Genomic DNA, 26,729 nt, shown 5'->3' with positions numbered 1-26,729 from the left:
GTACCCTTTCACCAACCTCTCCCTATCCACTCCCTCCAGCCCCTGGCAACCACTTTTCTACTCTGCTCCTATGAGTTACACTTTTTTTTTGGATTCTGCATAGAAGTGATACCATGCTGTATTTGTCTTTCTCTGGCTTATTTCTCTTAGCTTAATGCCCTCAAGATCCATCCATGCTTCTGTAAACAGCAGGGTTTCCTTCCTTCTTTCTCATGGCTGAATAACATTCGATTTTATATATATATTATATATATATATATATATAATATATATATAAAATGGAGTATACATATATATATATTCCATTTAATATATATGTATATAATCTCACATCTTCTTTATCCATTCATCTGTTAATGAACACAGATAATTAGGTTGTTTCCACCTCTTGGCTATTATGAATAATGCTACAATGAACACAGGAGCACACAGATACCTCTTGGATATCCTGTTTTCATTTCTTTTAGATACCCAGAAATGGGATGCTGGGTCACATGGTAGTTCTATTGTTAATTTCTTGAGGAGCCTCCATACTGTTTTCCATAGTGGTTGCACCAATTCACATTCCCACCAAGAGTGCACAAGGGTTCCCTTTCTTCGCACCCTCCCCAACACTGTTATCTCTTGTCTTTTGGATGACAGCCATTCAAACCGGTATGAGGTGATACCTCATTGTGGTTTTGATTTGCATTTCCCTGATGATTAGTAATGCTGAGCACCTTTTGATTGCCCTGTTGGACATGTGCATGTCTTCTTTGGAAAAATGTCTATTCAGTTCCTCTGCCTATTTTTTAATAATATATTCTTACTATAGCTCTCTTCACTAGCAAAAGGAAAGGGCCTGTTCCTTGTTTTAGCTTATGATTTTTAACATTCTATTTCTTCATCATTTGTATGTTATACATTCCTTTTTTCTTCTTTCCCTTTTTATCTTTTTTGGGGGGGCATTTTGCCATGTGCTTTATTTTTTAACAGGTCTATGGAGGTATAGTTGACATACAACAAACTGCATATATTTAAACTATACAATTTGTAGGTTTTTATATATGAAAATACCTGTGAAACAATCACTGCAATCAAGATGTGAACATATTCATAACTTTTAAAGTTTTACCCCTTTGGAATTTTTTATCCTGCCATTCTCCCTACTCTTTACCAAGTCTGCAGACAACAACCAATCTTCTTTCAGTCACCATGACTGGCATTTTCTAGAATTTATATTAATGGAATCATACTGTATGAACTCTTTTTTTTTTGGTCCTTTTGCCTATAGATATTTGACTTTCTAGGAATTAAACATTCTCTATTCTCAGCGAAGATAACATTTTTAGATTCAGACAAAATCATGTTATATCATTTCTCTAAGCTGTCAGTAGTGTCCCACAGTCCACAAAAGAAGAGATCAATTCCTTGCCCCAAGAATTTTTTTTTTTTTTATAATCTGGCATTGACCTATTTTTTGGCTTCATTTATATGCCTCTGTCCTTCATCTCTACTTACTTTACATAAACCTACTAACTCTATATTAATTAATCTGTTCTTTTCCTCTTTTTCTTACTATCCTTGAGCTGCCTTTCCTTTCTTTCTCTACCTGTTAAACTCAGTGTTCACATTTGCTATAATATCTCTAAACTCACTTTGCAGGTACTTTAGTCCAATATACTTTAAAAACAAGACACACATAATTTTATTCTACTTATAATTTTTGATTTATCAATTCCATTACTAAATGATTAACTTATTAAGAGTAGATGTTGTTTATTTATGATGTATTTCCAGGTGACCAGTATAGGGCCTAGAACACGTGGTTCTCTCTAAGTGTATACTGAATAAATAAGTGAAGGAAGAAACATAAATGTAAAGATAAATCTTTTTGCTCTTTCTACATCAGATATGTGGGCATTGGCAACAGCACAGCAATGAAATTTCTGCATCAGGCCATTTCTGTGATGGATGTGGTTCACAGCGTCATATGTGAAACTCAGCTGCCATCCTCTTAAGGCCACTTTCACAATGCTTTTTTAAAAACAACTTTATTGTAATATAATTTACACACCATATAATTCACCCATTTAAGATATACAATTCAATGGCTTTTAGTATTGATATATTCAGAGTTGTGCAACCATCACCAAAGTCAATTTTAGAACATTCTTATCACCACAAAGAAAAACCTTGTACAATTTAGATGCCATTCCCACTCTTCTATCCCCTCTCAACCCTAAGCAACCACTAATCTACTTTTTATCTCTATAAATTTACCTATTCTGTACATGTCATGTAAATGGTAACTTAAATATGTGCTCTTTTGTGATTGGCTTCTTTCACTTAGCATAATGTTTTCAAGGCTCATCCATTTTGTAGTATGTATCAGTACTTCATTCTTTTTATGACCAATATTCCATGGAAAATGGATATAGTACCGTACTTTATCCATTCATCAGGTGATGGATATTTCTGCCTTTTGGCTATTGTGAATGATGCTGTGATAAACATTCCTATATAAGATTTCATTTCTCTTGAGTATATACCTAAGAGTATAACTGTTTGGGTCATATGGTAATGCTATATTTAACTATTTGTGAAACTGCCAGACCATCTTTCAAAGTGACTGAAACCATTTTATTTCCTATCTGTAATATACAAGATCTCCATTTCTCCACATCCTTGCCAATACTTATTATCTGATTTTTTATTCTAGCCATGCTAGTTGGTGTGAAGCGAATGGTTTAAACTTTTAGGGAATCTTTAGGGAAGTTAGAGTTACTATAGGAAATTGGTGCATTAGGACTTAAGAAGAAAAATTTATAATTAGTCTTTTGCAACAGCCTAGCTCTAATCCTGATATGAGAATAATTCCAGATGTTACATTTGGCCAAAAATCTGAACTCAGTTTTAGAAACCTATGTCCTTGAAGAAGCAGCTTTGTCATATGAACTTTAGCATAAACTGAGAGCATATATTTGTTATTTGTGGCTTCATAACACTTTGAGAATTAAGGTAATTCCCCAGATTCTGTGTCCTATTTTTCCATTGCAAAGGCCAGAAAACCTACAATCACAGACTCTTCTATATCTAAGGTGCAGGTTCATGGCCTTGGTTTCATAAGTCACATGGAGCTGAAGATTTGAATTGGAATCAGTCAGTGTGATAATGAAGATTTGATTCTTTAGGGACTTTAGTAGCAGAAATGCTAGCACCCAGATGCAGGTGTCATTGGTGCTAAATGGTGTGTTTGGACATTGTTCCTACCCTTTAGCCCTCCCTAAGAATCTGTGAGCAACTTAACATATTTTAATAATCTACCCAGAATGGATTTTGTTATTTGTATTCCCAATTGATATTGTTCTAAAGTACTTTTCCAATTTACTTCAAGTTATATATAAACCAATAAAAGATACAAATATACACATATATAAATAAAGTCCTTTCTTATTCCCATTACATTCCCTTTCTATAATTCTAAAACGATAACATTAGAGAAATAATAAAATGAATTTAAGTACACCAAAAAGTCAATTTTATTTTAAATTTAATTCCAAGGGCATAATATTAAAAATTCTTTTTTTATTTCTACCAGCACCTGAAATTCATGTTACAGTGTTTTCAACAGATAGTCTACTGTATATGCTTTTATGTATCTTTTATCATGTTTGAATTATGGCTTTCTAGCAAGTAAAAATTATATTTATTACAAATCTGTTTACACATCTTTGTTTGCATTCACTTCTCTTTAGACTTTTAGGGAGAATTTTTGCTATAATTTTGTACAAAGTGATTTGCTTTTTTTATGTTCTTTTCCTTGATGCCTGCATTAAAAAGAGGATATGTGGCCATATAACATGTTAATACAGATATCCAAAGGCCACGCCAACACTGTGCTAATAAGACTTTATCTTGGCTGTGTGCAAACACATTTTCAGGAAACTTTTCCTGTATAAACTAGTTCCATAAATTATAGCTTACCTTGGAAATCACACAGTGAGGTAAAGAGATATCAAATTTTGATTCTGCTGGTTAACAGAGAGAACTAGAATGAATAAAATAATACTTTATGTTTTTGCAAATGAATATTTAAAATAATGTTAACATTTTCTAAGTAAAAATATGAAGTTTTAATTTATATTTCATTTTTTTGTACCTCCGTCCAATTCTACTTTTTACTTTTTTAAGTCTTTACTATATATACATGATATACAATTCTAGGTGTGTTTCAACCAATAGTGTCAAGAAAAATAAATGATAACTCTGTCTCAATTTTTTCTATAGAAAAATAAAATTCTAATATCTGTCTATCTACCTACCTACCTCCTACCTACCTACCTACCTCTTTATTTATTTTGTGAAATTTGAGGTTTCCTTGTCCAGTAAACTGTCATCATGTTGAGAGCTGTGAGAACTTCAAAAGGAAACAGATCTCTCTAGATTTCAGAAAATTAAAGAATGCTACTTTTTTTTCATGTTGCCTGGAGCATAGAATCTAGGTTGTTTTGGGCTAGAGCATCACCACAGTGATTTGTGAAGTATTCCTCTTCCATACTAGCTAGCAGAGTTTCAGGCCTTTGAGAGAACCCAACAGTCTTGAAAAACCAAATGGCCAATAAAACCTCTGCACAATGAGTATATGTAAGTCTTGTTTCAGGAAATTTTAAAAATATATGACATTTTCCTATATTATATTTTGGGGAGCATTTGTTAAGACCACTTTTTATACTTGTGTAGTGCCAAGGTGTTTGCCATACTTTATCTGGTTGAGGGGATTTTGTTCTAAACAAATAAACTATTTATGTATTCAAAATAATCTAACAGGCATCTGCCCTGTCCTAGACAATGTGTGGTACTAGTGACTGAGTGTGATGAAGCAGACATAGCCCAGACCTTGATGGTGCTCATATTCCAATATGACAACAAACAGAAAAGTAAAGCAATTTTAGACAGTGATGCATAATATGGAGAAAATAAAACACAGTAATTGAATAGAGAGTGACCTTAGATGGTTGGCCAGGGAAAGTCTCATGCTTTAGGATGTATATTTAAGCGGGGTTGTGAATTATTAGATGGGACCAATTATGAAAATATCAAGAAAGAGTGTTCTCAGCAAAGAAAAAGACAAAACCAAAGATCCCAGGAAAGGGACATGTTTGCTGATTTCAGAAAGACAGTATGATTGAAATGCAGTGATTAAAAGGTTCAGGGGTATATTAGAGATATAGCAGGACAAAATCACATATTTTATACATAAACTTTATATTATATACATTTCATATATATGTATTTTAAAGATATATGTGTGTGTATGTGTGTGTGTGTGTGTGTATATATATATATATATATATATATATATATATATATATATATATTTAATTGGAAGAGTATTTCTTCCTTGAAAGGCTGAATACAAGGCTCTGTCCTTGCAAACTGCTGATTGGGCATGGAATGGATATCTGGCCCAAAGTCATCAAACTGTAGGTGAGTCACCAATCTAATACTTACGCTGGTGAATATCCTCTGCTAAGCAAACTAATCAGCCCTTCTGTTTTGAAGAGTTTTTTTTTTTTTTAATCAGTCATCAATTTTATACACATCAGTGTATGCATGTCAATCCCAATCACCCAATTCAGCACACCACCATCCCCACCCCACCGCGGTTTTCCCCCCTTGGTGTCCATACGTTTGTTCTCTACATCTGTGTCTCAACTTCTGCCCTGCAAACCGGTTCATCTGTACCATTTTTCTAGGTTCCACATACATGCGTTAATATACGATATTTGTTTTTCTCTTTCTGACTTACTTCACTCTGTATGACAGTCTCTAGATCCATCCACGTCTCAACAAATGACTCAATTTCGTTCCTTTTTATGGCTGAATAATATTCCATTGTATATATGTACCACAACTTCTTTATCCATTCGTCTGTCGATGGGCATTTAGGTTGCTTCCATGACCTGGCTATTGTAAATAGTGCTGCCATGAACATTGGGGTGCATGTGTCTTTTTGAATTACGGTTTTCTCTGGGTATATGCCCAGTAGTGGGATTGCTGGATCATATGGTAATTCTATTTTTAGTTTTTTAAGGAACTTCCATATTGTTCTCCATAGTGGCTGTATCAATTTACATTCCCACCAACAGTGCAAGAGGGTTCCCTTTTCTCCACACCCTCTCCAGCATTTGTTGTTTGTAGATTTTCTGATGATGCCCATTCTGACTGGTGTGAGGTGATACCTCATTGTTGTTTTGATTTGCATGTCTCTAATAATTAGTGATGTTGAGCATCTTTTCATGTGCTTCTTGGCCATCTATATGTCTTCTTTGGAGAAATGTCTATTTAGGTCTTCTGCCCATTTTTGGATTGGGTTGTTTGTTTCTTTAATATTGAGTTGCATGAGCTGTTTATATATTTTGGAGATTAATCCTTTGTCCGTTGATACGTTTGCAAATATTTTCTCCCATTCTGAGGGTTGTCTTTTCATCTTGTTTATGGTTTCCTTTGCTGTGCAAAAGCTTTGACGTTTCATTAGGTCCCATTTGTTTATTTTTGTTTTTATTTCCATTACTCTAGGAGGTGGATCAAAAAAGATCTTGCTGTGATTTATGTCAAAGAGTGTTCTTCCTATGTTTTCCTCTAAGAGTTTTATAGTGTCCAGTCTTACATTTAGGTCTCGAATCCATTTTGAGTTTATTTTTGTGTATGGTGTTAGGGAGTATTCTAATTTCATTCTTTTACATGTAGCTGTCCAGTTTTCCCAGCACCACTTATTGAAGAGACTGTCTTTTCTCCATTGTATATCTTTGCCTCCTTTGCCATAGATTAGTTGACCATAGGTGCGTGGGTTTATCTCTGGGCTTTCTATCTTGTTCCATTGATCTATGTTTGTTTTGAAGAGTTTTGTATAAAACATGCAGAGATAGAGTGCAGTTAGTGGAAAGATGAGAAGCTGAACAACACAAATAGAGAATGCAGGAGAAGCCATTATGGTGCAATGAAGTACGTACTAGACTAGCAAATAATGTGTAGCTACTGTATCCTAAATGATCACACAGTTTCTTAACAGAATGACAGTCTCTATGAGATCTGACTGAGCTGAAGCTGAGATGGCACTGTTTAATGAATCCCTCATGTATTCTTTTAATACCATATCATTAGTGTATCTGCACATAGTGTTCGGTTCCTTATGTTCTGACAAAACTTTCATAACACATATGCTAGTTCATTCTCCTGGAAAATCATATGATGAGATAAATGTTGAAAGGTCTTAACAGTAAAATCCAAAGGTCACATATTTAGTAAGTAGAAAATGTGGGATTAGAATTAAACCATATCTGACACTAGAGTTAATATTCTAGAATGAACAGACATTTAGACAAGTGCTTTATATAACACTGCTTCACATGTGGCTCCAGTTTGCTGTTTTAATAAAGGTCAAAATTGGATACAAGTCAAGAGAATGAGAAGTGAAGCCACAGGTTCAGAGGGGATATTTGCAAAGGCTATATTTGACGAAGGACTATTATCCAAAATATGCAAAGAATACTTAAAACTAAATAGTAAAAAAATGAACAAACCAATTAAAGATGAGCAAAAGATCTGAATAGATGTCTCGGCAAAGAAGATATACAGATGAAGATTAAGCATGTGAAGAGAGACTCAACATCATATGCATGACTGTATATTAAAACAGTCATGAGATAACACTACATACCTGGCAAACACTTACAACACTAAATAGTGGCTAGGATGGGCAGCAACAGGAACTCTCATTCATTGCTGGTGGGAAATCAAAATGGTACAGCCACTTCGGAAGACAGTTTAGCAGTTTCTTATAAGACTAAGCATACTCTTAACCATATCATCCAACAGTCGTGCTTCTTGGCATTTACCCAAATGAGTTGAAAACTTACTTATGTCTCCCCAAGAACCTGCCCACAGATGTTTATAGCAGCTTTATTCATAATTGCTAAAACTTGGAAGCAACAAAAATGTCCAATAGGTGAATGGATAAATAAACTGTGGTACACCCAGACAGTGGAACATCATTTGGCACTAAAAAGGAATGAGATACCAAGCCATGAAAAGACATGGAGGAAACGTAAATGCATATTATTAAATGAAAAGTCAATCAGAAAAGGCAACATAGTGTATGATTTCACCTATTTGACATTCTAGATAAGGCAGAACTATGAAGATAGTAAAAGGATCAGTGGTTGCCACAGGTTGTGGGGAGAGACAGATAAATAGGCGGAGCACAGAGGACTTTTAGGTCAGTGAAACTATTCTGTATGACATTATAGTAATAGATACATGTCATTATACATTTGTCAAATCCGTAGACATACAACACCAAGAGTGAAATCTAATGTAAACTATAGACTTTGGGTGATAATGATGTGTCAATGTAGGTTTATTGATTGTAGCCAACGTGCCCCTCTGGTGGGGGATGTTCATGATGCAGGAGACCATGTGTGCATAGGAGCAGGAGGTATGAGGGAACTCTCTATACTTTCTGCTCAGTGTTGCTGTGAAACTAAAACTGCTCTAAAAATTTTGTCTATTAAAAAATGAATACAAGACCTCTGAGAGAAACAGAGCTTTATCTATAGCCAAATAATTCTACCTCACAAGAAGAGTTTTTGTTTGTTTAATTGGGGGTTTGAAGTGAAAGCCAATTTGAAACAGCACAGTTTATTTGTGTACTTTGGTGTTACCTCTTCCAGTACACCTATTTAAATCTCTTCATTTTAATGGTTTGAAGGTGTTCCTGTAAAAAGCACAATTATACTTCTATTAATTTCATATACTGCCACAAGTAGCAATTTAGGATATTTTATTGATAATAACACAATGCATTCATTAAAAATTGATAATTAGTTCTTCAATTCTTAATTAGATTGACATGTATACACTACTGTGCATGAAATAGATAACTGATGAGAACTTGCTCTATAGCACAGGGAACTCTACTCAGTGCTCTGTGGTGACCTAAATGGGAAGGAAATCCAAAAAGAGGGCATATATGTATACATATAGCTGATTCACTTTGCTGTACAGCAGAAACTAACCCAACATTGTAAAGCAACTATACACCAATTTAAAAAAAATAGGTGATGGTAAATGACATAAGGCCACATATTTGTCTCAAAACTGTATTCTTGAACAAAACATTGTCGTTTCTAATTGGTGCCTAAATACAGTGAATACATTTCTCCAACAGAGATTTTGTGTTCTCATGGGAACATATCTATATGGAAAAAAATTGAGATGTTTTATTTTTGCACCTGTTAGGATGGCTATTATATAAAGAAAAGAAATAACAAGCGTTGGAAATTATGTGGAGAAAAGGAAACGCTTGTGCACTGTTGGTGGGAATGTAAATGGTGCAGCCACTGTGAAAAATGGTATTAATCACAAAATTTAAACTAGAACTAATATATGATCCAGCAACCTCAGTTCTGTGTATATATCCAAAAGAATGAAATCAGGATCTCAAAGTGATACGCACACATTCATGTTCATTGCAGCATTATCCACAATACCCAAGACGTGGAGATAACCTAAAGGTCATTCAACAGATTTATGAATAACGATTATTTGGTATATACATACAATCAAATATTATTCTTAATTTTCTTATTATTCTTAATTGGTCTTAAAAAAGAAGGAAATCCTGCCGCATGCAACAACATGTATTAACTGGAGGATATTATGCTGCATGAAATTAGCCAGTCATAGAAGGCTGCAGGATTCGGGTTACATGATGAAACTAAGGTAGTCAAACTCATGGAAACAGAGACTAGAATGGTGGTTACCAGGCCTTGGGGGAAGGGGAAACTGGGGAGTTGCTGTTCAACGGATATAAAGTTTCACTTTTGCAAGATGAATAAGCTGTAGACATCTGCTGTACAACATTGTGCCTCTAGTTAACAATACTGTATTACACACTTAAAAAATTGTTAGAAGGTAGAGCTCATGTTACATGTTCCTACTCCAATAAAAAATAAGATAAATAAAAGTAAATTTTAACAAAGAACAAAATAGTTAAAACATAGGAAAGAACATAATAAACTATTGCATAAAAACCCTAAACATTTGTTCTCTCTACTTTAGGAATTTGTTTTTTTAAGGTTTCTTTTTAATTAAAAATATTCAGTAAGATCTTTCAAGTTTTCAAAGCCAAATAGAAATCTCAGAAATTAGGTGTAAGTCATCCTTAAAGAACAATTCATTTATTGTTGATATAAAAACCATCCTTCAAAATATGTCATTTGGTGTAAGTAATTTTATTAGAGAATCTCTGTAGTTTAGTATAAGTTGTACAATGTCTGAAGCTACCAGAATAATCCATTTTATGAAGACATTGGATAATGTAATTCAATTTATTTGGGTGCATAATTTACATTTTTCATTGTTAATGTAATCTTATGTTAATCTTTAACATCTATCAAAGTAAAGTAGCCTAAGGCCAGTAAACTTATTATAGAGAGTTAGGAAGTTTTGATTAATTATGCTTTCTACAAGACAGTAAAGCAAGTATTGTACTAACTAGATTAGTACAATACCTTTTAGTACATAGTATAAAAATGTAATACCTACATTTTTATACTATGACAAAACCAGGGCAAAATCATATTATCAAAATAGTCTAATTTAAATGATTCACTTTACTTGAAATATCATATACAAATTTTCCCATTTTTATATTTGTAAAACAATATTAACACTTCATTTAAAAACATGAAAAAGCTTCATTCCTTTTAATTTTGTAAGCAAATAAGGACAAACTTCTTTTTTAGAATTGCTGTCTAAATAGCTTTCCCTCAGAAAAGCCAAATATTATTCTAAAAATATCTAAGTATTCAGAAGTGTCTGTAAACCAATTAACCTTGGAGTTTCTGAAGAATTTGAGAGGCTTCATAATCTGATGTATTAATTCACTCCCATTTTGTGTTGTATCTTTCCTATTGATTAGATATTCCCAGAATGTATACATAATGATAAATTTTATAAGCAATTGAAAAGGCTAACCATTGTGAAATTAAAATGGTTTCCACTGAGGGAGGAGGGCAGTACCAGGGTTCACATAGAATAGACACAAAAAGGTTTTCTTTTACAGCTGAAAAACAGAATTAAATAAATCCTGAAAAAGACAGCAATAGCTTGTCTTCTCTCCCCAAATCTAAAATAGACAACTAATCAAAACAAAGCTTAGAGGGAAAAGTAAAAAATGTCTTAGAGAGTTAAAACATAATCTCACAGGAGGCTGCAGTTTCCTCTATGAGACTCACACATGGTATGGGACCACCAGAAGACCAACCTGAGCACAAAAAGGCCAGGTGAAAGCTAGCTTTGTTCGTTTCTGTGGGCAGGCGGCACACTACTTGTGAGTGAGGCTCATGAAGGAAATCTCAGTGGAAACTTCAGATTGTTGAAGTGTAAAAAGACTACTGAAGCTCAAAACAAAACAACAAAACATATACACAGAGCTAAGTCTATTAATTATCAAGGGAAGGAAACCTATGACAAGGAGAAAAGTGACTGAATAGTTTGATGAGAGGTATAATTAGGAATTTTTAAGTGCAAGAAAGGGTAGTTCATCTTTGGTATGCTAATTAGCATCAAAAATGAATCTTCCTAATAGGCCTGTACTCAATTTATTAAAATAAGTCCTATTGCTCATTGTTTAGGAAAGAGTCTTTAAGTTCAGTTCAGTAAGGGTCTGGTGATGGTCCCGTATCTCCTTCATCTGTTAGAGTCAATTGTAAAAAAAAAAAAAAAAAAAACTACTACATTCAGTTTTGATACCTCCTCGGCAAGTGCCACATCACACAGTATAAAATGTTCCTTCTAACAACAGATCAGAGAAACCTGAAAATAAATAGTGAACTATATCACTTCGATGAATGATGTTCTTTCAACTTGAAAGTGTTTATGGACTATTTCAATTAGTCTTGACCAGAGAAATGGAAAAGTTACTAGGCTTTTTATTTTTTAGCACTGTAGAAAGTAGAAAGGAAACCATGTAGTCAAGTTTAAAGTTTACAGTATCTTAGGTATCACCTAGTCCAAGAGCTTCATTTTATATATTAACCCTCTTTGCTGCAAGAATGAGTCCCTTGCACAACATTAAAATGCATGTTAAAAGGAGAAGCATGACTGGTGTCCCAGAAAACACCAGGTGATTTCTTTTCCATCACACTCACTGACTAGCTTGTAATTTTCTAAGCTATTCAAATGTTTAAATGTAACAGAAAGAAAACTGAATTTTCAAAACAAGAGTCTAGTCTAAATATTTATTAGTTTAACCAACAAGGTCGTGGGTGTATTTATAAAATAAAAGGAGAAAATTCAATTTTCCATCAAAAAATAGTATTATCTGTGCATCTGCAATTCTTCCTTTTATTTCCTGAGTACAATTAGGACCGCAAAACTTTTTACGGCTTATTATCTAACAGCAGTCGCTCTTTCTGCCGTAATTAACATTTCTGTTTGTTCTTCTTGGCGGGTGGTAAAATCATTTCAAAGACTATATTTTCTCCCTCTAGTAATATATCTACAGCAGCCCAACCACTGTTATAAATTCAATCTGACCTTTTCTGAAACTGAGTAGATAAATAGGAAAATGTTACTGTATATTGGCAACCATTGACATTGTTAGGCTTTCCACTGAGATAATGAAAGACTAAGTTTGTGGAAGTGTTGATTTCATCCAATTTTCAAACTGAGTTACTGCAAACCTCCATTAAAAATTCAAAATATAATGTCAACATAGAAGGGCACACTCTCTCTGTACACAAGGCTCCCATGGTGGCTTTTGCAAATTCAAATGCTAAAAATGAAGACATGGATGCTCGGAAATAAAGACTCAGTAAAAGAAGACAGAGGGTAGAACACGTTGCTAACCTTTTCACACTTCAGAATTTACTTTAGGTGACAACATAAGTATCTAATGTTCTTTATTAAATCTATGGAATCAATCAGGGAAAACCCACGAAATATCTCTACTACTAAAATTTTACTTTAAAAGACCCCCACAAAAACCTTGGTCTAATATAACATGCAAACTTATGATAAAACAATTTTCTTAACATCAGGACTTCTCAGAATAAATGCCAAGATAGGAATTAATTCACCTTTTAGCACCTTAAAGATAGGTGCATATTTTTTTCCTCCAGTGATTCTTTAAAGTAGCTTTAAAATCCTGTCAAACAATATGTTCTGGGTTTGTTTGTGGATGGTCACCCAATTTGAAAAGGCTTTACCCTTTAAAAACAGCAATAATACTAAATACTATCACTTAATGTTTTCCTCAGGGTTTAAGGATTATGAGTATAGCTTGTCATTTTGTGTGTCAGTTGAAGTTAAGTTCAATTGACTGCCACATGGAACTCAGAATAAGAAGTCTTTATATAGATTAAGGGGTATTTAGTTTGCCATTAAATGTTTGCAAGATTATGCAATTAATATCTTACTGAATATATGAGAATGTTTTAATGTTAAATGGTTTACAAAATAATTCCACTTAGATCTCTATATACACTTAATCTCTTGGAAAAAGTATGGCCTACTTGTTTCATTGAACTTACTTCAAAATTATAGAATGAAGATGTTATAAAAAGGGCAAGTCCAAATCAGTGTAGGTATTATTCTTTTTTTATATACTGAGATATAATTGAAATATAACATTACATTAGCTTCAGGTATACAAAATAATGATTTGATATTTATGTATATTGTGAAATGATCACCACAATAAGTCTAGTTACCATCCATTACCACACATAGTTACGATTTTTTTCTTGTGATAAGGATTTTAAGATCTACTCTCTCAGCAACTTTAAAGTATACAATGAAGTATTATTAGCTATAGTCACCATGCTGTACGTTACATCCCATGACTTATTTTGTAACTGGAAGTTTGTACCTTTTCACCCCCTGCACCCACTTTGTCCCCTCCCCCTCCCCCCACCCCACTCTGGCGACCAATAATTTAATTTGTTCTCTGTATCTAATGCTGCTATGAACATGGGGGTGCAGATATATTTTCGAGTTAGTATTAGTACAAAAAGAGAAGAACAGGTTTTAAGGAAAAAGTAGAAAGTTAATTCTTGATATGCAGAATTTAAAGTATTAGAAGGTTTTTAAGTATAGATGACTTTGCTCCCATCTCATTAGAGTAGTTAGAACATTGGTGAATCCTACATGTATATATTAAACAATAGTTGTATTTACTATAAATAGTCAGTTGTTCAATTAATCTTCATGGGGCACAATATTCTAGTTAACATCATCTTGCCTCATCAGAAAAGTGACTTGATTAAATATTAAGTGAAAGGTATACTTAAGTGAGAGGAAATGCTTTAAGATGTTCTTTGCTGTTTGCATCCCAGGGCACACCTTATTGCAAGTATGGATATGCACAATCATGTAAAACACCTCTTTGAATGGTTTGTGAGTTTTTGACAAAACTTAAGGAGTAAGGATTTCAAGGAATATGGATTAAGGATTTAAGGAAGAGTTAGATTTATAATTTGGAGAAATTAGAAACACAGGACACTACTAAGGCTTCAGGTGTAAACCTGATATGGAGCCAGAGGTTTTATACCAGTTACCATTCCTAAATCTTTGTATTTTATGTTTGTGAATTAATCCTTCCTTGACCCTATACTGATTTGCATGAAAAATTAGTGTATGAAGGAAACATTACTGTATTACAAATCTTGCCAGTTTTCTAATAGCTCAATGTATCCCAGCAGCGTGGAAGCAAATTGGTCCATGTGCATTTCTAGTCCAGAAATTAAGCATAACTATATTTAGGCTTAGATAAGAACCTCTCAGAAAAAAAAAATATATTCTGGTCCTATCCTTAGCTAATTTTTCTTCATTTGTACGAAATAAAATATTTGCAGAAAGCTATTTGCCATTTTGAGATGATTGTCTTTCATTAAATAGGATTTAGTGGCATATAAGAGCTCAGTGAGGGCACATGGAATGGAATTTCAAGAGTTAATCCTCATGGTTCCAAATATAGGTTGCTGGAACTCAGGAGGGAGGAAGACAAAGAGGGGGGAGTTAACTGGCAGAATCATTATTACCTATTAATGTAATAAGTGCATCAAAGAAAAAAACTAAACAAACTCACAGAAGCAACAATATTACTTATTCAACAAGTATTTGCTGAGTGCCTATACTTTGCAAGACTCTTTGGTAAGCATTTGGGCTACAATGGTAAATAAGACAGCTATTTCTCTTGCTATCATGGATCAAGTTGTTTTAATAGCTTCATCAAGAGAAAAAGTCAGGTAAGGACTAGGCCTGACACAGCAATCAGAGAAAAAAAGAAATAAAAGTAATCCAAATTGGAAAAGAAGAAGTAAAGCTGTCACTGTTTGCAGATGACATGATACTATACATAAAGAATCCTAAAGATGCTACCAGAAAACTACTAGAGGTAATCAATGAATTTGGTAAAGTAGCAGGAGACAAAATTAATGCACAGAAATCTCTTGCATTCCTATACACTAATGATGAAAAATCTGAAAGTGAAATTAAGAAAACACTCCCATTTACCACTGCAACAAAAAAGAATAAAATATCTAGGAATTAACCTACCTAAGGAGACAAAAGACCTGAATGCAGAAAATTATATGACACTGATGAAAGAAATTAAAGATGATACAAATAGTTGGAGAGATATACCATGTTCTTGGACCGGAAGAATCAACGTTGTGAAAATGACTCTACTACCCAAAGCAATCTACAGATTCAATGCAATCCCTATCAAAGTACCACTGGCATTTTTCACAGAACTAGAACAAAAAAATTCACAATTTGTATGGAAACACAAAAGACCCCGAATACCCAAAGCAATCTTGAGCAAGAAAAACGGAGCTGGAGGAATCAGGCTCCCTGACTTCATACTATACTACAAACCTACAGTAATGAAGAGAGTATGGTACTGGCACAGAAACAGATATCTAGATCAATGGAGCAGGATAGAAAGCCCAGAGATAAACCCACACACGTATGGTCACCTTATCTTTGATAAAGGAGGCAAGAACATACAGTGGAGAAAAGACAGCCTCTTCAATAAATGGTGCTGGGAAAACTGGAAAGCAACATGTAAAAGAATGATATTAGAACACTCCCTAATACCATACACAAAGATAAACTCAAAATGGATTAAAGATCTAAATGTAAGGCCAGACACCATCAAACTCTTAGAAGAAAACATAGGCAGAACACTCTATGACATAAACCACAGCAAGATCCTTTTTGACCCACCTCCTAGAGAAATGGAAATAAAAACAAAAATAAATGGAACCTAATGAAACTTAAAATCTTTTGCACAGCAAAGGAAACCATAAACAAGACGAAAAGACAACCATAGACATTTCTCCAAAGAAGATACACAGATTGCCAACAGACACATGAAAGAATGCTCAACATCATTAATCATTAGAGAAATGCAAATCAATACTACAAAGGGATATCATGTCACACCGGTCAGAATGGCCATCATCCCAAAATCTACAAACAATAAATGCTGGAGAGGGTGTGGAGAAAAGGGAACCCTGTCTCACTGTTTGTGGGAATGTAAATTGGTACAGCTGCTATGGAGAACACTATGGAGATTCCTTAAAAAACTAAACATAGAACTACCATATGACCCAGCAATCCCACTACTGGGCATATACCCTGAGAAAACCATAATTCAAAAAGAGTCATGTACCACAATCTTTATTGCAGCTCTATTTACAGTAGCCAGGACATGGAAGCAACCTAAGTGTCCATTGACAGATGAATGGATAAAGAAGATGTGGCACATATATACAATGGAATATTACTCAGCTGTAAAAGGAAATGAAATTGAGTTATTTGTAGTGAGGTGGATGGACCTAGAGTCTGTCATACAGAGTGAAGTAAGTCAGAAAGAGAAAAACAAATACTGTATGCTAACACATATATATGGAATTAAAAAAAAAAAAAAAGGTTCTGAGGAACCTAGGGGCAGGACAGGAATAGAGATGCAAACGTAGAATATGGACTTGAGGACATGTGGAGGGGGAAGGGTATGCTGGGACGAAGTGAGAGAGAGGCGTGGACCTATATACACTACCAAATGTGAAATAGATAGCTAGTGTGAAGCAGCCACATAGCACAGGGAGATCAGTGCTTTGTGACCACCTAGAGGGGTGGGATAGGGAGGGTGGGAGGGAGACGCAAGAGGGAGGAGATATGGTGATATATGTATACATATAGCTGATTCACTTTGTTATACAGCAGAAACTAACACAACATTGTAAAGCAATTATACTCCAATAAAGATGTTAAAATACAAAAAAGAGAAATGTTCCTTCATCTCCTCTATTTTTTGTAAGTATTAACTCTTTAAATCTTTGGTTCAGTTCACTAGTGAAGTCATCTGGTCCTAATCAATTCTAAGTGCAAAGTTTTTTGATTACTAATTCAGTCTGTTTACTTGTTATTTATTCAGATTCTTTTTTTCTCCTTGGGTTTGGTAGTGTGTGTCTTTCTAGAAATGCACTCATTGTTATCTAATTACTGGCCCTATAACTGTTCAAAGTATTTCCTTATAATCCTCTTTTATTTCTGTAAAGTCTGTAGTACGAATCTTTAATTCGTAATTTTAGCAATTTGAAACTTTTTTTTCTTGGTCAGTGTAGCGAAAAAGTTATTAATTTTGTGGATCTTTTCAAAGAATCAGCTTTTGGTTTTGTTGATTTTCTCTATATTTTTTCTATTGTATTTTTTTGTTCTCTAATTTTTACTCCTTACATCTTCTGCTTGCTTTGGATTTAAAGTTCTTTTTCTAATTTCTTAAGGTTGAAGATTAGGTTATTGATTTGAGATCTTTCTTCTATTTTATTGTAGGCAATTAACAGCTATAAATTTTCATGTGAGCACTTCTCTCATTGTATACAATTATTATTGACATTACAAAGTACTTTGTAATTGCTTTGTGATTTAATCCTGGACTCTGGTTAATCAGGAATGTGTTATTTAATTACCACATATTTGTGAATGTCTTAAAATTTCTTCTGTTATTGATTTCTAATTTCATTTTACATGGCCGGAGAACATACTTTATATGATTTCAATCCTTTAAAGTTTATTGAGGCTTGTTTTTTGAACAAACATATACAGTTGATCCTTGAACAACATGGGGGTTAGGGGCACCAATCCTAACCAACCCCTGTGTCAAAAATCCAAGTATAACTTATAGTCCTTTGTGTCTACTGTTCTCTGTATCTGTGGTTCCTCCATAGCTGCAGTTCCACATCTGTGGATTCAACCAATCACATATTGTGTAGTACTGTGTAATATTTACTATTGAAAAAAATCTGCATAAACGTGGACCTGCACAGTTCAAACCCATACGTTCAAGGGGCAACTGTAGTCTGTCCTAGAAAATGTTCTATAAGCACTATAGAGGAACGTATACTCTCTTGTTGGGTGGAGTGTCTGTTAGTTCTAGTTGGCTTATAAAGTTGTTCAAGTCTTCTATTGATATTTTCTTGATATCTTCTGTCTAGGTGTTCTATTTATTATTGAAATTAGGGTGTTGAAGTCTCCAAATATTATTGTTAACATGTCTCTGCCTTCAGCTCTGTTACTTGGTACACTTGATATTGGTAAATTTGTTGGTGTCCCACAGGTCTATGAGGCTCCATTCACTTTTTTTCATTTTTTTCCTGTTCCTTAGGTGGGATAATCTAAATTGATCTTTTCTCAAGTTTGCCAATTCATTCTTCTGCCTGCACAAATATGCTATTGATCCTTGTACTGAATTTGCCATTTTAGTTTTCAACCACAGGATTTTTATTCAATCCCTTTTTATTATTTCTATGTCTGTTGATATTCTATATTTGTTGAGACAGCATTCTTATATGTTCCTTTAGTTATTTAGACATGGTCTACTTTAGCTCTTTGCACATATTTAAAATAGCTAATTTAAAGTCTAAGTCTAGTATCTCCTACATCTGGGCTTTCTCAAATTTGTCAAAAAACCGACAAAATTCTATCATCATTTTTTTCCTTTGTGGGGGTCATACTTCCATTTTTTGTGTGTGAGTTTATCATAATGTTTTGATGAAAAATGAACAATGTAATCAGATACTCCTTCTGCCAGAGTTTTTTGTTGTTGCTACTTGCTTGTGTTGTTCTTATTGGGTTACTGACATTTCTGAACTAATTTTTAAAGTCTGTTTCTTTGTGATGTATGGCCATGAAACTCTATACTGGTTTTGCTTAGTGGTCAGAATAATGACTAAATAAAGATTTCCTTATATTTCTGGAATTAGTCTCCCAAATGTGCTGAGAGGCTCTATGTGAGTGTTGGGACACACGTTCAACATTCAACCAGGAATTGTAAACTGTGACTTAGCCTCTATATTCTGCTTGTGCAGAGCCTCAAGATTCATCAGAGGTGAGAGCTTAAGACCTTCTCATGTTTTTCTCAAAACATGCATGACTATGAATGCATGTTCCTTCCCAGGAATATGTCAGAGTTTTCAAAGCACCTATGGACATCTTTTTCTTCAGCTTTCCCTTTTAGGATTTTTGGTTAACCTAGTGTCTGCCCCAACTCTTATAAATCTCCTTAGCCAGCCATGATGTCAGAACATTTGACAAATACCTCTTGGGTATTGCTCTTAGCACTGAGCAAGTTCAAGTGAGGTCAAATAAAAATAAGCCAACTGAATAGAGCCTTCCAGGGAACCACTAGGCAGGTCAAGTAATCACTGTTCTTTGGAAATAAAGTTTTTTTTCTTCCTCTGATACCAGGAATATGGCCTACTATCTTTCAAGGCTACTGAAGGGTATTAACTACCAGGGTTTCATCTCCCTCTCTCTAGCAGTCATTTTCACTTCCCATAAGCTAGGAGGTATCATAGAAAGATCACATGGGTGATAGGAACTACGAGAAAGACTAAAATGTAAATGCTAGAAATTTTTTAAAAGGTGATGACAGAAATGGAAAATATCTCTGACTGCCTCAATAGAACCAATAAGCAGAGGAAAGAATAAGTCAAAATGGAAATATAACAGTAGGAATTATTAAAACTGAAATGCAAAGAAAAAAAAAGAAAACAATGAAACAAACACAACTAGAGACCATCCTAGAGCTAAGTGACAATATTAGAGTCATCGATCTACCCTTTTACTCAGAAATTTTTTTCCCCAGTATTTCTAGTTTTTTTTTAAATCATGCCATATTTTGTCTACAGTGAGAGGTTTTTCATTCAACAATAAGTTTACAGCATTTTGTAACAAGATTTCAATTTAACTTGATTCATGACCAGGGGGCAAATCTGAGGATGAATTATCAATTTCAACCTCAGAAGCAGAATAAAAAGAAAACAGTACAGAAAAAAGAAAGGCTGAGGGGCTTCCCTGGTGGCGCAGTGGTTGAGAATCTGCCTGCCAATGCAGGGGACACAGGTTCAAGCCCTGGTCTGGGAAGGTCCCACATGCCACAGAGCAACTAGGCCCGTGAGCCACAACTACTGAGCCTGCGCATCTGGAGCCTGTGCTCTGCAACAAGAGAGGCCGTGACAGTGAGAGGCCCGTGCACCGTGATGAAGAGTGGCCCCAGCTTGCCGCAACTGGAGAAGGCCCTCGCACAGAAACGAAGACCCAACACAGCCAAAAATAAATAAATAAAATAAATAAATTTAAAAAAAAAAAGAAAGGCTGAGAATGTTCTAAAGGTAGTCAAAGATACTAAACCACAAATCCAAGAAACTCAGAGAACACTGAGCAGGATAAATACCAAGAAAAAACAAATCTATGCATATTGTATTCAAACTGTTGAAAACCAATGACAAAGAAAAAATCTTGAAAGCAGCAAGAGCAAAAAAAATATTACTTACAGGAGAAGGTTAAGAATAGAGCAGTCCTTTTCATCAGAAACTGTGCAAACAAGAAGACAAGAGAGTGACATCTTTAATGTGCTGAAAGAAAAAAAAAGAAGTCAATGTAGGATTCTATATTCAGTGAAAACATCCTTCAGAGTGAAAGGAGAAATACTTTCTCAGTGAAAAAAAACTGAATTAATTTGTTGCCATTAGACCTACTCTGGAAGAAAAGTTAGAGAAAATTTTTAGGAAAAAAGGATATTATCAATCAGAAAGTTAGACTGCAGAAAGAAATGAAGAATGTTGAAAATGGAAAAAAATTATTGTATTTTACCTTTTTTATTTTCAGTTTTTCTAAAAGATAGCTGAGAAAGAACATACCAAACAATATTTTGGGTGATAATATCATAAAATTCATGACAACAAGGGCAGAAGGAATGGGAGGGAGCAATTGGTTATACATAATTAAAAATATCTTACCCTGCACATGAGGAGGTGTAATATGTGAAAGTAGTTTTAAATTATTTTAAAATGTATGTTGTAGACCATAGAGTGACCACTAAAAATAATATAAACAATAAATGAGATAAAATGGAATCATTAAAAAACTAAGTTAAAAGAAGAGAAGGCAGGAAAAAGAGAAAAAAGAAACAAGAAAAAAGAAACAAGAAATAAAAAATAGCTAACAAGATGCTAGAACATACTCCAACCACATAAATAATCATTTTGAGTGTCAATGATGTAAATCCACTTGTTCAAAGAGAATCTTATATTAAAAAAAAAAAAGATCCAACTATGTGTTGTCAATAAGAAATTCACTACAAATATAAGACATTGATAGGTTAAGGTAAAAGGATGGAGAAAGATGCAAACATTAATCAAAGAAATCTGGAGTAACTATATCAATTTTCGACAAATTGCACTTCAGAACAAGAAAATTTTTCAGGGATAAAGAGGAGTATTACACAATGATAAAAGGGATTCATTTCCCCCAAATACTTAAGAATCCTAAATGTGTAGGGATCAAAATATGTGAGGAAATGATGGATAGAACTCAAAGTAGAAATAGACAAACTTGCAATGTAGTTGGAGACATTAATATGCCTCTCTCAGTAATTGATAGTACAAATAGCCAGAAAGCTTGTAATGAATAGATAACCTGAAAAACACTATCAACGAACAGGATCTAATTAAAATTTATAGAACACTCCACCAAACAGCAGAATACACATTCTCCTCAAGTGCGCACGGAACATAAATCTAGGTACATCCTGGGGTACAAAACAAAACTTAACAAATTTTAAAGGACAGAAATTATACAAAGTATGCTCTTGGCCATAACACCATTAAGCTAGAAGTCAATAATATAAAGGTATCTGGAAAATATCCAAGTATTTAGAAATTTACAAAACACACTTCTATCTAATCCATGAATCAAAAAGAAAGTCTCAAGGGCAATTAAGTTAGCTGCCTTTCCTCTTAAAGAATAGTGATGGATTGCAGTGGTGAGACATTGAATGGTAAAGTTACATATCTATAGTAGATGAGTTTTAGCCTCTTTTCTAAGACTCCCTGTGTACCTTCATAAGACGGTTCTTCCATGGGATAATTTTTAGGTGTAATAAGTATATGCCAGATTTTGACCCTTCACCATTCTTCCTCTCTAATATTGGAAGGAGCACAGCTATTGTGGATGGACTTTAAAAGAGTGGTACTGATTTTTAAATGTGCTTTCTTTCTAGATTCCTGTTAAGATACAGTGGTATGTTTTGGATTTCTGCTAGTGTCTTTCCCCCTTATTCTTATTTGTTTTGGTAGGATTTTATTAAAGGAGGTTCAGTCATCGATCTACCCTTTTACTCAGAAATTTTTTTCCCCAGTATTTCTAGTTTTTTTTTAAATCATGCCATATTTTGTTTACAGTGAGAGGTTTTTCATTCAACAATAAGTTTACAGCATTTGGTAACAAGATTTCAATTTAACTTGATTCATGACCAGGGGGCAAATCTGAGGATGAATTATCAATTTCAAAAGTAACTTGGTTGAGAAAAGAATTTTGTGTGAAGTGAAAAGTCATGGTCAGAGTTGTGAGTAATTTCTAAGCCCACTATGCAATACTGTTAGTCTAATCACAGGGAAAAAAAACTTCTAAGGCATTATTCACTCAGCCTCTTGCTTGAAGAGAGAAGATGGATTTTTAAAAGCACTATGCTAGGAGTGACATCTGATATTAACAGCAATTTCTTAATTTGGTCCATTAGATTTTCCTTGTACTACATTTCATCTTATCTTGCAAGGAACCTTTGAAGAGATAGCTTTTGACATACCTTTCAGAGAATATTCTTCATGTAGGATACACATGCCCAATTAAATCCCTAAATATTACTCATAGTACCTATCAGCATTATTTTCTCCCTAAATCCCTAATAGATTTTATGGTCTCATCTAATTTAAAGGACAAACATTAATTTCAGTTAGTGTAGAGATCCAAAAACTTGTTTCTCATTTTATTATTCCTTTTCTACCTTATAAATCTCTGATAGCATTTTTTCCCCTCCTATTTTCCTTTCTCATCAGGCATCAAGGAAGCATCAAGTGTGGTAAGAAACTTTTAATTTACTTAGCACTTGAAATATAAGTATGTTGCTTTAGCTTGAAACTTTGAAGTCTGGGTTTGCTTAAAGGCTCTTCTATGTTATGATGTTTTTAATTATATATATAACATGTATATTATATATTTTATATTTTATAAAGAGAAAGAATATTAACATTCATTTTGGTAACTTATGGATCAAAAAGTAACATAATCCCATTAGGTATACCAACGGGAGAAAAAACATTTATATTTATATATACAGAGAAAAGCATTTCCTATGTGTTCAAAATAGTCCTGATTTTGTAGAAGAACCTTTCTTTCATCGGGTGTAATGACTTAGATTAAACAAGGAAATATTCTTTGTGGGAGCCCCCTAATGCTGCTAATAATTAGCTATTATCCCTACATTTGTTTGTCTTTAGTTTGTTTTTATGAGATAATTTTAAGATTAACAGTTGGTTTGCAAAGATTTTACAGCCAAGCTGCCAGTTGCACGGTTTATCACTGTGTGGCTGAACCACACTGACTCCATCTTGTCAGCTCCATCTTAGGCTCACATTCCTACCCCTTCTCCTTTCTGCTTTGACTGAGCTTTAGCCTACTCACAAGAAATGTGCCCAAGCCAGCTAAGTCCCCTATCAACGTTTACCCTTGCTTTCATCTGGTATGAAAACTGGAAGAATGCCTTTTTCTAAAGCAGATGGTTAATGGTCTGTGAGAAATAATGGTCATGAGACCCCAGGGGGTGGAAAAAATCCCAGTTCCCATTGGCGCTTCTCCCTTAGTAGACAGATCCTATCTTTAGCTTTGGCCCCTTTGAATTCCCCTGTACCCCTTTAGGCGGTGTGGAGTGCAGCTGCCAAAGCCTCTGGATCATCATCCACTGATCCTGCCTGTATGTAAGTTACCCAAAATAAACTTCCTAATTGCACTTTAGGGAGTTGCCTGCTTTGTTTTTCAGTCTCAGAGTTCCTTCTCAGTTCGGAGGATATTATTCAATATCCCTGCAGCCCAACCATCATTTTCTCAGAAAGTTCCCATGTACTGCCTCACAACAGTCCTTTCAAGCAAATGTCATTGCATTTAATAGATTGGGGGGGGAAAAAAAAAAAAAGTGAAGATCTCTCATCCAGCAAGTGTCAAGATTATATGTTCATCCACCCAACTCCAAAGCGTTTACTCCTTTACTGCATCAGTAAAACATGATACCCCATTATTCCTCTTTCTATTGCTCCTTCTTAAGGCGTAGAGTAGTATATTAAAAAAAAAAAAATAGTAGTAACGGACTGTGACTTCAGGCATGTAACTGAACTTCTCTGGGCCTTAATTCCTTCATCTTTAGTAGAAAGGAATTGAAGTAGCTGAACCATAAGACTCCACTAAGCTCAAGTTTTATGATTATTTTGGAGCCATTCTTCCTGTGCTCATGAGCACAAGACATTTGCTAGAGGCATATAAAACTTTTGTGGGGCTTAATGCCTATTTAATCTGAGACACTATCTATCTTAAAGAATGAGAACAGAAAAATATGACTATTGCAAATTGTCAAAAACATTTGCCAGTGTGAACACATTTGTAGGGCCCCATCCAGAGCCTTTGAAGGGGTGCTTGCAAAGGAGAGGCTCTAAAGTTTAAGCTTCACTATAAATTTGCCTTTAGTGACACCGTCAAAATGGCTTTTGTGGTCTATTTTATTGGTGGGTGGTAAAGAAAAAAGAAATGATGGAATGTTTAATGGTGTTACCCAGGAATTCTCCTGATCCTCTTTTCTGTCCAAAGTATTGGGGGGTGGAGTGAGTAGAGTGGTGGTCTATTTTTAGTGGAGACTGTAAGAAGAAAGGAATTTCTTATTCCCAGGAAAGTTCAAAAAGCCTCTTCCAGAACCATACCAGAGAGGTAAGGCCAAGTTGCTTTGGTTATGAAGACAAAAATATGAAGTATCAAGCACCTACTTACTTTCATTTCAAAATTAGGTACACAACAATGCATCTAGTACACTGGAAAAAGCAAGGACTCCCCAAAACTGTTGCAAAAAATACATTAGCTTATGATTCTGTTATGAACAATTTGGTAATCAAAGACTAATGTAATTAGTGCATATCATATGATAAATGTATTTAACAGCATGAAAGTTCGGGGATAACATCTACATGTAATTGTAAAAATAAATGTGGATAAATAAACATTAAGTCTTTGGCTATCCTGCCGTAGCTTCGTAGACCATTAGGCCTTCGAGCTCACAAGAATTCCATCTCTCAAAATCCCACTGGATGGAAAAAGAATCTAGCCTATCTTGCTGCAATCTAAAATATTATGCAGACTAAAAAACTCATGTTTTTCATTTTTTTTACATCTAGCTAATGCAACATTTGTTTTTGTTTTTAAGGAGGATACAGCTCTCAAGTAACAATGAGGACATTTCTTGCACCGACATCATCTCGCCAAGACAGGAAAATGGGGTTCATTATTTTCCACATTTTGGGCAAGGTCACGGAGGAAAAAAATAGTATGAAAACTTAATATTGCAGGAAAGACAATATCAACAATGAAATAATATTTGAGATTGAAAAGATGTATTATCCCCATAGCTTTTCCAAACTCAGCATCTACACAAAATATTGTCTTTTAAGTGCCAGTAAATTATTTAAGTTACAGTTCTCCAAGAGCAGCTTTAACTGCTTTCTGTTAATTAGAAAGTCCCACTTTGTTACCTCTCTCAGTCAAAACAACTTCATTTCTTACAATGTTATTTCCTTTTCTTTCAGAATTTTGTGCCATGGTGTAAATTTTCCAAGTGAATATACCTGTTCTCTTTCTCTCTACAAAATATATAGATATTAAATGAATATCTATCTAGTACATAACTTGATAAAAAGAGAGGATGTTACATTTCATTTGCTCATGGATACCAATATTTCTTGTACTAAAATATTAACACATACCTTCCTTTGAGAATTATCTAAGTTTGTTAAATGCAAGAAAAGTTTACTCTGATGCTGATGTTAACTACTAATAACTCAAGTATTAACAAACACTGAGCTTTCATTCCTAAAATAAAAAAGAAATATATTATGACTCCTCTACTCTTAATTTTACTATCAACTCTGTGGAAGTTGCCTAAAAAATGTTTTGTATATGAATTCAGCCCATTAATTATGGTGGTATTGTTGCAATTATACTGCCAACTTTCCTGAACCTAGTTTCTTTGCTTACAGCTGTGCTTAGAAGTAATTTTCTAGAATACACATATCCACTAT

The 26,729-nt window shown here is 34.3% G+C and overlaps 1 protein-coding gene across 5 annotated transcripts in view; it reads left to right on the top strand.

Moving 5' to 3' along the window:
* Positions 1-26,515, top strand: part of LOC103006346 (uncharacterized) — a 624,869-nt gene extending 598,354 nt beyond the window's left edge. For 3 of the 5 annotated variants that reach the window (XM_007191812.2, XM_007191813.3, XM_057541197.1), the window contains 3 exons: positions 23,454-23,476; positions 24,313-24,371; positions 25,859-26,515. In XM_007191812.2, the coding sequence (XP_007191874.1) occupies positions 23,454-23,476; positions 24,313-24,371; positions 25,859-25,979 (203 nt within the window). In that variant the 3' untranslated portion in view covers positions 25,980-26,515. The remainder of the gene's footprint in view (positions 1-23,453; positions 23,477-24,312; positions 24,372-25,858) is intronic. The other 2 variants (XM_057541195.1, XM_057541198.1) reach the window with 2 other exon arrangements.
* Positions 26,516-26,729: the final 214 nt, after the last annotated feature.

This window comes from Balaenoptera acutorostrata, chromosome 2 (assembly GCF_949987535.1).
Source record: "Balaenoptera acutorostrata chromosome 2, mBalAcu1.1, whole genome shotgun sequence".
Taxonomy (NCBI): Eukaryota; Metazoa; Chordata; class Mammalia; order Artiodactyla; family Balaenopteridae; genus Balaenoptera; species Balaenoptera acutorostrata.
The sequence above is the reverse complement of the archived record's forward strand: the minus strand, read 5'-3'. Positions and strand labels throughout refer to the sequence as shown.